The sequence below is a fragment of the Pectinophora gossypiella genome, chromosome 9 (assembly GCF_024362695.1).
Source record: "Pectinophora gossypiella chromosome 9, ilPecGoss1.1, whole genome shotgun sequence".
Taxonomy (NCBI): domain Eukaryota; kingdom Metazoa; phylum Arthropoda; class Insecta; order Lepidoptera; family Gelechiidae; genus Pectinophora; species Pectinophora gossypiella.
In genome coordinates this window covers 3,056,842-3,072,690 of record NC_065412.1, presented here as the reverse complement: position 1 = coordinate 3,072,690, position 15,849 = coordinate 3,056,842, and the positions used below count along the sequence as shown (strand labels likewise).

General features: G+C 37.8%; 1 protein-coding gene across 6 annotated transcripts in view; it reads right to left on the bottom strand.

The window, feature by feature from the left end:
* Window positions 1-1,295: 1,295 nt before the first annotated feature.
* The window catches only part of LOC126369402 (tropomodulin-1), a 72,257-nt gene continuing 57,703 nt past the window's right edge, over window positions 1,296-15,849 (bottom strand). For 3 of the 6 annotated variants that reach the window (XM_050013803.1, XM_050013799.1, XM_050013804.1), the window contains exons 5-11: window positions 15,579-15,694; window positions 14,640-14,744; window positions 13,189-13,440; window positions 12,244-12,391; window positions 8,050-8,130; window positions 6,325-6,379; window positions 1,296-4,390 (exon numbers count right to left, since the gene is read on the bottom strand). In XM_050013803.1, the coding sequence (XP_049869760.1) occupies window positions 8,057-8,130; window positions 12,244-12,391; window positions 13,189-13,440; window positions 14,640-14,744; window positions 15,579-15,694 (695 nt within the window). In that variant the 3' untranslated portion in view covers window positions 1,296-4,390; window positions 6,325-6,379; window positions 8,050-8,056. Of the gene's footprint in view, window positions 4,391-6,324; window positions 6,380-7,407; window positions 7,463-8,049; window positions 8,131-8,646; window positions 8,936-12,243; window positions 12,392-13,188; window positions 13,441-14,639; window positions 14,745-15,578; window positions 15,695-15,849 lie in introns of all 6 variants that reach the window. The other 3 variants (XM_050013805.1, XM_050013801.1, XM_050013802.1) reach the window with 3 other exon arrangements.

Genomic DNA, 15,849 nt, shown 5'->3' with positions numbered 1-15,849 from the left:
TCTACAGTAATAGTGTTCTATGCTGATCTAGGTCTCGTCAGTAGAAGCTCAGCGCTACACCTGTCTTCCAAAATATGACAATAATAAATGTAAGCCGAATCTTCTATAGCGGTTGCATCAATTATAAGATAGACATCGTCGACATAGAGAAAATAACGTAAGTGCCTTCTTGAAAATCACATTCGAAAGTGATTTAACAAAGCATTGCAATAGGCACGCTGTTTTCAATCCAGGTAAGAAAGGACAATGGACGTAATTATTATTATATGAGAGACATCCCCCCCTTTTAAACAGATACTTTATATATTATGTGTAAGTAGTGTCATTAGAACCTATAAAAAAGACTACCAATTAGTTTTAGCTTCAAAATCCATGGGGTTAAAAATAGCAACTCTAATCTGCTGGTTGAAAACTTGACACAGTGACGTACCGGAGGTACCCAAAATCATATTTAAAAACCCGAGTTCCGGCTACACCCCGCGTATTTCGAGAAAGTCGCGAAAATGAGATATGTCTGAAATCTGTCGGTGGAGAGGGACGTTTTGACTCATCATCCTTTATGTTTGTTTTATAGCACTAACCCGTGCTTAGGGAAACTCGTAAAGAGAAAATTTTAATCGAAAAAATAGACTGAATGACGATACATACATCGAAAGGATTTCGCATGGACAGGAGGAGGATCCGGTGGTGTAAAGGTTAAACACACTCGTCCCGGCTTAACCCTGCGGGTTCAAGTCCGTCCGAGTCAGATTTTTTTTCGATTTAAATTATCTCTTAACAAATTTAAGGTTTAAATTTTTACCCGGAATGAAATTGATTGGAAAAAAAAACGGGTATTTGTTAAAGAAAATCGCGTCAGAATGTGATTTTTCAAAAATTGCGTGATTTTTCACTATATGGGGACGATATGAAAAAAAATTGCGAAGAATGGATATTTATAGGATATTTTCTGAATAGAATGGAGTGTCCCAGCGGTATGGAGAATGCATATTTCCAACATTTCACAATGCTCTGTAATTTAAGCAGTACTAACAAGTATTTTAACGAATTCTTTATATATTTTATCAATGAAATGAACGTTTCTGTCGCAAACCAACTATGGAACATTCTGTTTAGTACTCAAAATAGTTTGTAACCGAGTCGGTAGTAGTAGCAGTACGCACAATTATAGTAATTGTTATCGAACGTACATATCTTTCAAGATTAAAGTAAACTTACTGTAATAAAGCTTTCAGTGAAAAATAACTTGTTTCATTTATTTATGTCATCATCGGGTTAAAATAATATAACGATAGTTGACGTTTATGTACTTTATTGATTTTTTTACATATTTTGTCACAAACTACAGAACTGCGACTCTACTAGTCAAGGTTTTCGTTGGACCAAAATGCTCCTGAACCGTAACATAAATAAATCTATTATTACAATAAAATTATCATTTCATATTATTAATAATAATTTCATAAATCGTCACAATAAAAGAATATTACACTTTTAAAAATCTAAAATTCATATACAAATAATCTCTCTTAAATGAAACTAAAGACGAAAAAATCAAGCAGTATTTTTTAAATGGAAAAACATGATGTTTATCACAATGTTATGGACACTTAGTTCCCCCAGTAGATTCACTATCAAATATACATAAAGTTACATTTAAAGATAAGCATGATTGTTTCAAGAAAGCAGGAGGTCGAAATATTCTATCCTATTAAATCAGCCTTCTGAAAATATCCCGATAAAAGCGTTGTGGACTAACGTAAGAGTTCCTTTTGCAGAAGGCACATTCTAAATAGCGCACGGAACCTAGTGCTTTGTTGAAATATAATATTAAAGTTAACATAACCCCCATTGACGCGGAACATGGCTTCTTTTCTGAGTTTCGAAATCAGTCGAACATTTCATTACTTGCTTATTAAATAATGAGGTTTACTTCTTATTTTTTAGTTGAACACTTGCAATATGTTTGCACTATAAAACATTAAAAAAGGTTATTACAACGCTACGTGATCGCTTTGGTATTTGTTACATTAACTGTAAGTTACAGTCTTCATTCGACTTAAAATGTTTTAAAACGCGTCAAGTAAAAAGAAGCATGTTTCGCATGAATGGAATGTGCACGTTTATAAAATATATTACAATTTATAAGAATTAATACGAATTCATTAGCACACTAGAATAATATTAATATTAAAACGTACAAAGTCATACACACGCGTACAAGAACTGTGATTTTATCGGTGTCAAGTTAAAACGTGTGGGGCGGATAAAAATAACGATTTATTATTTTCTTTTTCAAATTGACAAGAAAATAGTAAAGCTTCGTCTCTATATGGGTCATTGACCGAGCAACCCCCGAACTCATCAGGCCATACTGAACGTCATCGCTAGACTTTACCAGACGACTATTTTTTTCTCCAACTATGGCATAGTCGCAAGATAAGATGTCGCGCGATGTGGGGCGATATCGCCCGATGTCTCCGGGGAAACGTCGATAGACAAATCCCCTAGTGAGGACGAGGCTGTACAGATACGAGTCGTATGAGCATATAAAACCATTTTAACCATTTTTTTTTTATAAGTAGTCAGCCCTGTGCAAAGAATTTAACGACTAGTGATGGTCCTGCCACCACCTAGCCACATGTATTTTGCATAAGATTTCATTGATCAATAAACATTACAATTCTTGTTGACACAATCAGCTTCAAGCATACGTGGCCCCGTCTAGAATGTCCTTTGTGATTGTAAAAGCAGTTTTCTGGTGTTTGTAACTTTTATAAATGTCTCAAGAGCGTTGGAAATTAAATATTTCAACAATGTACTTTCTCGAATGGCAACTTAAATTATACACAGATAAGATTGTTGAAACTTGAATCAATAGGAACCTTAAGCGTTAAGATTGAAGACTTCTAAAATGTTCAACCACAAAGTAGTCCTAGACAGAGTTGGAGCCAGCAAGCGAGGTGCGGGCGCGACCGGCGCTGATAGACAATAGTTGTATACAATTTATAAAGTCACATCTGTTCATCAAATAAAGGCCTCATTGGGTATGTAAGGTATAATTTTAAATCTATTATAAACAAACTAATTTGAATATTTTTGCTTTTCATGCAGTTGTTAATATTTTACATTTATTTTTAAATATCTCCCTAAAGTAGGCTGAATCACGTTTCTACCTTTGCCTAGTTTGTATTAAAATTTTAATATTGTCATTTTGTTAGGGTGATGTGCCCAAACTGTGGGCGGTCCTTAACAGTACTCAGACCCAATAAGATAGATACAAATAACATTTTGTTAATTTTTCATTCCTTTAATTAACATCTGTAGTTTATGCTTTTAATAAACATGAGAGGGGGGTGATTATTGAATTTATTTCATTATGTTTATTAACCGCACACTCGTAGGACACCTTACCCTAGTGATGAGCACAGATTATATATTTTATTTATTATAAACGGCATTTGGCAACGACAACTTGGGTAAACAGACTACCTTTAGAGGTTACATGAAGGTCAAATAAAGACAAAATTATTGCCAAAATAAAAACCATCCGGCTCATTTGAGAGCTAAAAATAGAGAAATAAAGCTAATTATAACGTAATCTCGAAATGGTTTTAGAATTAGCGTAACTTTTTTTCCCTTACATACCGAATAGGATAGGAAGTTAATTAAATCTGGACAAAAATGTAAAAGAAAATCAATAAACTAATTAGTAAAATATTCATTGTATTTTCTATCGTAAGTTTATCGTAATAACCATCAATACCGCCACGACGAACCTTTGGTCGTAACAGGCATACCAACATGACGAGGTAACACCACCGGCGAGGCGGCATTAAAATTTAGCAAACAAATTACAATTCATTATATTTAATGTGGCTAATATATAATATATTGGTAAACAATTTAAGATCTCTGAACAGTTGGGACTCCATATACAATATTATTAAGAGATTCAATTGGATTCAGAAACGTGGCATAAAGTTGCGTCTCAAACCCATAGAACCTCTGGGAAGTTCAAAAGGCCACAATGAAGCAATTCAATGAAAAAAAAAAAAAAAAACAATATTGTTATTTAATTTTTGTTACACACTTACTTTTATTTGCGCAAAAGTCAAATTGCAATATTGCTTTTCAGATGAATTGGTTTGATGTGGCCTTTATAGATCCCGTGCACTGTTGTACTACAACTATACCCTATAAGCCAATATAGCGGTAGCGGCAGAATACAACTACAAACAAGTTTATAGTCGCGTAGTCTGCCTACGGTAAGTCGTAGTCACGCTGTAGTTCGACTACGGTTAGTCGTAGTCATCCGGCGGCGACTATATGTAGCCGACCACGTAACTGCGACTGCGCGCGAAGTGGGTCATGCGACGCACGCGCCCACCTGAAATATTTGAAATGTATTTTTTAACGGTTATTTTTTGTATATTGTCTTGCTGAGTGAAATTTTAGTTTTGCAATAGGCCAGTCTCCAGATTATTTAAAATATTTTTTATATACAATTTATGAAAAATTTTACAGCCGTCTCTGAACCGGCGTGCGTGTATGAAGCGATTGATGAATGTGGAGGAAGCAAGAGAAGTGTGTCAGGATCGAAGCAAATGGAATTCTATAGTCTCTGCTTACACCGGTGGGAAATAGGCGTGAGTTTATGTATGTATGTATGTTTACAGCCGTCCCAATGAAAAGGAAGCCCAACGAAACTTGGCGATTCTCTGTTGATAGAAAATTAAGACTCTCGACATATCACGGGAGCAAGTTACAGAGGCTACGATTGCTGCAAAAGATCGCGAGGAGTGGAAATATGTTGTTCGAGACCTACATCCCTACAGGGGATAATAGGATTAGAAAAAATAGATGAAGACACATTTCGAACACGGGACAGAGAAATGTGCAAAACATGTAAAGTAAGACCTTAATAATTCTTTGTAAAATCATTTTTCTTTTCTCTGGAGACTGGCTTATTGTAACTGAAAGTGATGAACAAAGCACAGTGATAGCTTGAATCACTCAACAAGATGTTATCATAGTACGAAGTATTATTACAGTTTGCAAATTATAGGAATGCATATTGTGGATGACGACAATGTTATTACATTTCATTTCTTATACTGATTGTGTAATTCTATTGTTTTAAATTCACTATAAAATTATGAAATTGTAAGTAGAAAATGCCTCGATATGACATTGTTCTGTTGTGTTAAAATCAGTATGTGAGTGAGTGATATAGAAACAAAAACTTAAACAGTATCGACACGATGTAAAGAAGCGAGGCGGAATAAACCTAAAATGTGAAACAAAAAATAAGAAGCGTGGTAATAAAGCAGAGAAAAAATTCATTGCGAAATAATTCTATTATAAAAATAGCACATTAACTGTACAGCGCTTTGAAGCGGAGAGAGAATATTTCTAAAAATACAGATATCTCTACATAGAAAATGTTCGGTTCGAGTGCACCGAACTTGTATTTATTGTTCTATGGCACTATTGTGGGTCCACTAATGCACTAGTTTCACTAGTATAATGACACGCACTGATTTTTAATGTATTTTTTTTTTGTTAATTCAAATTGAGTAACACACATACAGTCGTTAGTGTTGTTCTTACTAATTAATAGTAAAAATCAGTGCGTATCATTATACTAGTGCATTAGTGGACTCACAATAGTGCCATAGAACAATACATACAAGTTCGGTGTACATACATACATACAAGAACAAAAAGTAAATATTTTAATTAAAAATAACAATGGTGATTTTAAAAATATATATTTAGAACGTCCCGTAAATATGCGGCGGCTATGGAAAATAAATGGAAAATCATGCCTTTATGCACGGGTAGGGTACAAAATGCAATCGATGACAACACTTAACATATTGAAAAAATCTTGTACCTAATATGTTTTAATAATATTTGCTGTAAATAAAAATCATAATATGATGTTTATTTACAGCAAATTATTCCAGCTCTGATAAAAACCGTGTATATTTGAATAATACAACCTCCTGCTTTTGTCATACAGAATAGGATTAAATAAATCAATAGTGAGAGACAGACAGTCCGCGGGCTCTCCCTTACTCCTTAACGGTTTACAGACTAAAGTGAGAGCCAGCGGGGAGGTGAGGTAAATCTAGCACGCACCGATACGAATTAGCGCGGGGCGGAGAGTGTCCGTAGTATTCTTTACTTTATGACTATACGATGCGTTATTTATTGCAATTCGCGGCATTTATCAGAGCTCGAAAGACCGAAGCGTCAAATTCTTGCTTGCAAGAATTCTCTAACCAATTTAAATATTTTTGTTTTGAGGGTACATACCGCATGCTGCGTTCAGGGTTCTAAGCGCTGGTCTTGCTGCGGCGCTGCTGGCGTACTGGAAGGCAACACGACACATAGTAACGGGGGTTGGGCAGGGTTGCGTCTTTACACTGATATTCACTACCCGGGGTAGAAATTCACATACTTAATGGATGTATTTATAACGAGCTGATAAAGTAGATAACAGAAGATTACTTGAAGGCAGAAAGCTATCGACGAAGTAATAGATTTTTTATTAAAGCTTCTGTCTTAGACTTTGAATGGGTATTCTGAAAAAGGGATCACACATATCACAGGCATAAACATTTTTTTCACTAGTAATTTAAATATTTAAGTTTATAGTTTAAAATAGTGACATAGTGAATATCAGTGAAATATTCGGGATTAAATTCAACATTTTTATAAATGCATAGGTTGAACCATGCAAACGATTGTCAATATATAATGTATAAATACAAATAACATCAAAAGTGGAGACTGATTTAAAGATATTTTGATTTACAAATAAATTGACAAACGCCTGCCTGATCTCAAACAATATAATACAAGATATCATCAAACTGGAAAAGAAATTGGACGGATTATTGAAACATTTCATAAAATCATGCGAACTCTGGCGTTTAGAGAAACTCATTCATCATTCACGTTAGTTCGCACACTCATGCTCTGTTAGTTCATCACACACGTTAATGCTTGACTGTCTAATAATTAATTATTATTTATTATACTCGTGGAATGTCCTATTTTCCCTTACTTAGAGTGTCACTGTGCTAGTATAGCACTACTGGGGGGGGGTGAAAGAAACACACGAGTCCAAAACTTACTAATCGATTAAAGTATCGAAAAATCGTCTCTCGAATTGTCAGTTGTTCGATTAATTCGAAATATTTATGAGGATATTTCGAGTTTACGGGTTAAGTTTGGGACTGTTGACAAACGGTATATCCGCAGCATGACCCCGCGGCTAATCGGAGGCCTACAAGCGTCATGTCCATATTAGCTGAAGCTGCGTTGAAACGGTTATGTCCCGAACAATAGCACATGGTAAACGGCCTTTGCAGCCAAATAAAACTGGACTTTTACCGATTTATGCGGCCGTTTCTACAAATTATCATGAGGTTCTACGCTCCCCTCTCCGCTAAAATAAAATTGTTAACGGTTAAAATATTGAAACACAACAAAACATTAGTCGTATTCAGTCGGACATTAGAGATATCAACGAGATATTACAGTGTGACATAGAGAAGATTGAACAGAGAATTATTTATAGATAGTATAGAATAAAACGTGTTAAATGTTCCATCAAGAATATGTCACTCGAGAACGATCGTCTGGAAGTGACATATTTCGAAGACGTTTCATAGTACGGTGCAGTTTTATTGAAACAAATCTAACATCTAAGTATATTAGAAGATTTTAAACATCCTTCCCTGAATACCAACACGAATAAACCCGTGATTCTTTTGTATGTAATTAATGTAACGTTTGCATATGTTGGTGTCAATATTATTCCACTAGAAAACCTAACAATGGCCTCATGAATTAGGTACTAAGCATTACTAGCGACTACGACTTATTCCTAAAAGCCTATTAAAAACCTAAGCGTCTTTTAATGGTTTAGAGTTCCTATAAAACTGCACCAAAGTAAGTGTCGACACTCAAAAACTAAGCTTTACTTTAAGCGAAGACTGTTATCTGCCGTGCTAACATCTGTTCCTGTCTGACCTTTACTCTATTGACTACGGGCCCCCTTTGGCAGGTTGTTAAAAAACCTGAACTTCAGTCGTAGAGTCAGGTCTTTCCGTACTGCAATGGACAAACATACTCGTGACTCATGTGTCACTGTGTGCTATCTACGTTACTTGGTGCGAATTGGAACAACCTCAACTATTCCAAAAGTTAAGTACAAAAGCCCGACCAGTAATATAAAAAATCCTGCCATGGAAGTGATCACATCTTCAGTCTGTGTAACGTATAAGTGTCGATTCGGGCAAGCACCAACTTAATTTTTCAGGACTAAAACTAGCTGCATCTCTTTCTTGCGCGGATTGTAAGTGAAGGACGGCGCTAATTTAACAGCTGTCAAATTTAAAAGTTTGAGTGCGTCCGAATAGGCACCATTTTAAAAAAAATCATATTTTTACTATATTTTAGTCGGGCTTCTAGATTTGTTACAGTGCAAAGTGGCACATTAAAAAACGTGTTCAATTTTAGAGGTAGTTAAAATTGTTCCATTTCACTTATACACTAAACTAACTAGAATACAAAGTACACAGTGGGGGGACACGCGGATGTGTGTGGGTGTCTGTGGCCGCTACTCACGAATGCGGCTCGATGCTTGTATCCGGTAAAGACCCCCTCACGAACCGCTCTCCCTCTTTCTCTTTCTGCTTTTCTTCTTCTACTGGTGTGACTCTTTCTACCGGCCCCGTGGGAGCGGGTGATTCAATCTTCAGCGTGGCTTCAACCGTCTCTTCTTTAGTAGGAGTGATCGCTTCGGCGCTAGGTGGTGTAAGGTTGAAGAAGGAGTTGTCGAGCGCAACTGGAGGCGGGCGGCCGCGTGGCAAGCGAAGACTGAGGGAGGCACTCGCGCGCTTCTGTACGCGGCAATCTGATACACCAGGGTGATACTTTATCATCATCTCGTTGTAAGGTGGATGACCGACCTCGCCAACCCTGGTGTCAGCTATTGAGCCGTCTGCTACACCCGGGGTGTCCATTACTCTCCACGTGACGCTCTCGGTAATAACGTGTCTTTATTCGGAACGTAATGTTAATTGCAAGTGCGTAGCTGTTATTATGAAAACGTAAAATATGTCTTTTCCTTTCAATAGATAAATCAATGTGGAATAAACGCTCTTTGAAAGACTTGGTTACCGGCTTTCGTATTTGGTAAACAATGTCTTTATAAACTCGTTTTGTTACGTATGAAAAATGGTTTTTACCCCAAAAGTAACCTAAAAGTCATTGTTAACATACGTTCCGAAATAAGATAAAAAATCGAGAGTAGTTCACGTGGAGACATCCTCCGTAGTTCACACTGAATGGTGGATGGCGTGATCTTCTTGATACTGATGTCCTTATGAGGTGATGTGGTCTTCATTCGATGGGGTGATGTGGACGTTGTATGCGCGGTTATTCTAGTCCTAATATGAGTTTGATTGGTCGACAAAAAGCCGTTGTTGTACAAGGTCGAAGAAGGCAAAGACTACTTTTATATGTTATTTTATTCAAATGTTTCGCAGATTACTTATCGGAGTTACTGTGTTTTTAGAACATGGTTTGAAAACCGCTCTTCCTGTCAACACAGGGTTCCAAAAGCTTAAAGGGAGACATCTGTATCCAAAAACTTTTAAAGAAAATAATAATTTTTACTTTTAAGGCCAGAGTGAACAGGCACCTTCTGGGCGAGCAAGCTCCATCTTGGGCCTCGTCAATGCCTTCGGGCAAGTCTGTGGCCAAGAGCAAACCCATCAAAGGTAAAAAAAAATTTTTTTTAACCTTTGACGATTTATATATTTTTTTTACCTAGTCAAACGAGACATTTTACGAAACGTCAAAACGAAAATTTGTATGCAAATACTGTCCTGTGACGTCATCAACAAAAGCGGTCAAATGTCGTACTCTTTTTAATTCAATCATAAATAAAAATCGAAAGTAGTAGTAAGTCGATAAGTAAAATGAGATTGATTTTTGATTATTTTGGCTTCGATTTCTCGATTAGCATTTTATTTTTTATCTATGACCCAGTCAAATACCATTTTTTAATACAATCTTCACCTTCTTACATGCAACCTTGTAAGGCGTAACATATGAGCCATTTAATATTAATATCGTGTGTATGTGACGTTCGGTGCCATGTCTAGTTATTAGCACAGTGCTACGGTGATTTCGTGTACCCTCTATTGTCTTCGATGCACATGTGAGATATGGCAAAGCGTAGAAGTATCGACTCTATCGACTTATAGTACAAATGGTATAAGAACAGAGACTTATAACTAAAGAAATAAGCATCAATAATAATATAGTTCAAGAAAGTATTTTTGTAGGCAATTAATGCCTATCATTTGTAATCATACATAATTTATACAATAATAAAAAAATGATAAAATCACTCATACATCTATTCTGAAACCAAACACATTTTTAAGGACTCCACGTCGAACTTGAACCTCAATATAAACACATTTTATAAACAAATTTTCCATCCATCGAATCTTTTATCATACTATTTCACACTAAACTACATACACATCTACTCCTTATACGATTCAAGGTCAGGGGGGGGGGGGGGTAAAGAAGCCACAACAAAGCAATTCATCTAAAAAAGCAATATTGCAATTTGACATTTGCGCATATAAAAGTAAGTGCGCAATGCCAACGAATGTCAAACAGCAATATTGCTTTTTTAGATGAATTGCTTCGATGTGGCCTTTTTGACCCCCCAGAATCTTCTCCCACAATGGTCTAACAATTGTATCGTATTGTTATCTCTTTCGCACCAACGGTATACAGCTAAGTACGAAAGAGACAAAATATACGGCATTTTTTTAACGCGGTAAGAACCCGTTATTATGTGTTTTAATTATTTTAATCAGACCCGTCCAAACATCCAACTTAAGACATTCTTACAATCAATCTCGCATTTTATGACTATATCTTCTTCGTCCTTGGTATCTAACAGCTAGTCTTTACGCCCACACTATACCACGCCTGTAGGTAGCTGCGTTCACGGGTACTATAATAGCTTATAAAACGTAACATCATTAGACTGAATCTCTCGCCTCTTTCTTACTAAGCTTTATTCCGTTAGTGCGAAAGAGACAAGAGTATGTCTCTTGGTCGATGGATGAGGCAAACGAGACAACAGGACAGATGTAATAGTACATCGCCTTGTTCCTTTCGTTGCGATGTAATATCTCTATCCTGCTTTAATTCCAATCATGTTACGTTTTACAGGTTATATGTCTGAGGATTATTTGAACTCTCTGTGCGCTAGCGCAACGTTTAGCTGTACAATGGTTATGTCCCATACATTTTCATTCATTTAACTTAGTTTTTTTTTTGGTTAAGCATTGCGTTAAAACTCGGCTAAGCTCTTAGGTTTGCCCAGAACATAATTTGAATCAGTGCTCCAGAAGATAATTTAAACTGTCTTTTGCATTATTTGTAATAGCGCTTTCGCCCGTCTTATCACCCAAGGGACTACCCAAGGCACTACCTTGGCCTGGCTTGGCCTTGGTCTGGTCTACCACTACAAGGGACTACCCTAGACTGGTGAACGGAAATAAAGAAGTAAGCAGTCGCTTCGTACTCACTGTGGTTTAGCACGTCAAAATAATAGTATATTACAATTCATAAACCACGTTAATGTTATGGATTTTATGTCACAATTTTTCTTAGACACTTACGCCGTTTCGTAAATAAGTAAATACCGGTAAGTGACAAAAGGTGTACGTCGATTTATAGGTACCTTTATACAATAAAGTCCAAAGTGGGTATATGAATGAATACTTATTATATTGACGGTATGATTTTGACGCCCCGCTCCCCGCGGTACGAATTTCGTTGCATCATTTTTGAGCCACAAGAATGCTTCCGGGAGGGCTAACATGCGCAATGTATCGATCACATCAATTAATTTTATCGAAATCGATATGTTTGTTTTTTCCCTAATATGCGTGCACGTGATTTTGTTCGTATTTTGACAGAACGACTTGTTTGGCTTCAGATATTAGTATCAATCGACAAAGCGACATAATTATATCGCCAGAATTGATAAAATAGCGGTGACAAAATTGCGCTATTGACGCAACTGGTTTCCTTCCGTTCACCGCCCTAGACCCTCAGCAGCTACCCAAGGCGCGGTATCTTTCACTCCCAGCCTACACGTCCCTAGCACAGATCTGGTGTACTCACTCCTGTCGATGTTCCGCTGCAGGTGGCTGGCGACGCGGTGGCGCGCGTCCGAGTACTCGAGGTGCAGCCCGAGCCGCAGCAGCGTCGGGTTCTGCTCCACCAACGACGTGATCTCCATCTCGATCTTGTTGCCCAGCACTTGTGACCGCTGGAGAGAACAATACGGGTTAGCATCAAAAAAAAAAGTCTTCTGCAAGCTACATAACAGAACAGAAATTGTTTATTTTAACAAGGGCATAGAATATGGAATAAAACTACGTATAGAACGGCAACTCTCTGCACCCCACCAGCGGCTGAAGTAGGTTTACTCGGTCTTACTTTAATCTACAATAGTTTGGGCGTCAGTCGTTATAAACACGGATGTGCGTGTACGATAACGTCAATGAGTAGTGTCTGTGTAAAATGAAGTGTTTTGTAAGAAGTGTCTGGGGTGTGACAAGGCACAAACATTTCACGGCTATGGCTACATTTTTGCTGTAACAGGATGTCTTAACAGACAAGGCCACTTAATACGTATGGTCTGTATTCCAGAACTAGATTTCTTGAATAAAAAGCCAAACATTAGAAACCTCAAAAAGACGAAGGGATTCACCTGGTTAGAGACCCAAAGAACGAAGTGAAGTGGGTAGGCAACACGAAAATAGGCCAAAGGGGCGTTTGGGCCTCCCACAAGAAGCATGAAAAGCGAGAGTCCTCACCTGGTTAGAATCTTGGAACTCCTCAACAGTCTTCATTACAAGCAGGGCCTTAGCCAGCTGGACTGATGGAGGTGTCTCACTAGAGTTGGTTTGGTGATCACTAGACAAAGCTAGTAGGCACTGTAGGCAGTGCTTTTGAGCCAGAGCACCTTTAAGTGATTTTTGTCTCACGTTTATGACCCTGTTACATGTAAATGGACCAAAGAGACGTTTGAGCGCCCACAACATGCATAAGAAGTGTCCTCACCTGGTTAGAAGCGCGGAACTCTTCAACAGTCTTCATGACGAGCAGTGCCTTGACCAGCTGCACGACCCCAGCTGGACTGATGAAGTTGGTCTCAACGTTGACCACCCGTAGTGTGGAGTTGGCTTCGAGTGCGGTCGCCAGGAGCGCCGCACTGCGGTCTGTGAGGCCCACGTTCACTAGGCACAGGACTTCTAGGTGCGTGTTGGTTTTCAACGCCTCGAACAACTTCTCGAACTTTTCGTCGCTTATGTTCTGGAAGATAGGAATTTATTGGTTAATACAAACACACATCATCATCATTAATTCGAAAGTCACGCTTTTGTCTGTGTAGCATTTTCCATTGCTGTTACATGGAATAAATCAAAGAGAAAGCGAACGTCGTGTCTTATAAGGAAGTCAAGGAATTGGCCTTTGATAGACAAGAATGGACATACACCTGTGAAATTTGCAAATATATACGAACTTTGTGCAATTCCAACAACATACATGCAAAGGGTCAAATTAATAACCATATTTTATAAGGTAATATTTCCTGTGTCTTGATTCTGAAGCGAAGAAAGATGAACTGATACTATTATAGCCTGCTCACTCGCGCTATGCGGCGCCTATCGACAGCACTGCACTCTATCTGTCTCTGTCTATCATTGGCATTATTTGAACTCTTGCTTTCCCTTCCTCTCCCCTATACCATAGGCGCAGTTACACTTTCACGACTAAAATAAATTTTATCAAACACGTAACTCAGCCTAACCGATAATCGAAGCAGAGTTCTCTAAAAAACCAAAACTGTAAAAAGTGAAGAAAAATCGAACTACGAGGCTGTTATCTATAGCAACAAAACGTTGAACATACCATAATATTAACGGGTTCTTAGAGGATAGACAGATATGTCTGCCCGTAAAAAAATATGGATCTACCTACTCCAATCTCATCAGTCATCCCGTGATCATGGCACTTGCAACAGTGTCGAAATATCGGGAGTCTCATATCCCTGCTTTAAACGCGGTAAGTACCCGTTATTATGTGTTTTAATTATGATAATAATCGCGTAAACTTAACGCACAGGGCCATGCGCACCCATTATAATAACGCCTTCAGGGCGCTGATGGGGCTGCGCCGTCACTGCAGTGCATCTAGGATGCTAGCAGAAGCTGGAGTCGATAGCTTCTCAGCTATAATTAGAAAGCGCATCGCATCCCTGATCCATCGGGTGAGGAGCAGCTCCAACAGCCTATTGCAGACTGTCGCGGCAAGGCTGGACGTGGACAGTGCTATTATGCAGCACTGGACCCGCGTCCAACTTGCCAAAGACACTAAACTATATAATTATTTAATCGATTAATTAATTGTAATTTTTTTACTAACATAGATATAAGACTTTTGTTACTAACAATTACTATGGGAAAACACCCGAAATAAATGATTTTTTTTTTTTTAAAAACAATGTATACCTTAATATTATTCCAATTGAGATCAGTGAGTTTCTGGTCGTTGTCCTGTACCCGTTTCACCGTGTCGTCGGGGTCCGTGTCGTTGGGCGGGTCCATTGGGAATACCTGCAAGGAGGCGTTATGTATTGCATTTATTACAATGCTGAATTACGTAGATATTTAAAGCCAGTAACGTTCAATAGAAGCTATTGGGGCAGCTAACTTCAACAATATCGGACAGAGACTTGCACGTGTTGATTGAATGAATGAGCGCCTGCCTGGTGATAGGAAGGAGTAGGAAGTGAGAATGACCGAGTCTTAAACACGATAAAGGAGAAACTGTCTTGTGTATAATAATAATTTTGGGCTGCAATTTTTGCGACAAACTCGATATAGTGGTCTAAGTTTAGGTAGAATTCGAAAAATGCAGTGAACAGATATGCCTGCGTAGAAGCGATAAACCCAACCAAGTTATTATAACTCCAGAGAAAGAGTTTTTTAAATCGTTCATTTTCGATACGCGCGCGAACGTATATACCCATTTCACGTATTGCAGGAATTTCCTGTCGGAAAAAGAAAGAAAAAACAAATGTTACACAATTGAGTAATTTAGCTGGATCAGAATCATTTATTCAACGTAAATATCATGGATAAACTTGTTGAAGGTCAATGTAACATTTTTGAATTTACGTCATTTCGCAAGGTGTTATGGCTGAGGAGAAGAAATGACAAGAAACCGCAACAGCAACACATCTTTTAAATCAATGAGGGTACATTACAAGTTATTTAATAACTAGAGGAACACATTCAATACCAGACATTTTTATCATTTAGGTAATCATTAATCTTATAATAAGTTTTTTTACATAAAGTAAGCTTCACGTGAGCTTTAAATGTATTCTCTGATAAATTTTAAATATTAAGGATTATACCAGTTCTCGCAGTATGTGTAGACGCTACCTTTTGTTTGGTGGCCTTAGTGATGCCGTCCCAGCCGAGGCCGACGGGCTGCCCCTTGTTGAGCAGCGACGCGTGGTACTGGTCCTGGTTCATCATCGAGTGGAAGCCCAGGATAGCTGCAACCAATACACAATACAATAAATAAAGGCACACTTTCTTCTTTTTTTTTATCTTCTGGCTTCCACGGCTAGCGATGTGCCAATGACAAATCTTGAGTGATCTTAGTGTGAAAACTCTTTATTAATAAGGACACTGGCTGTTTCTTGATATG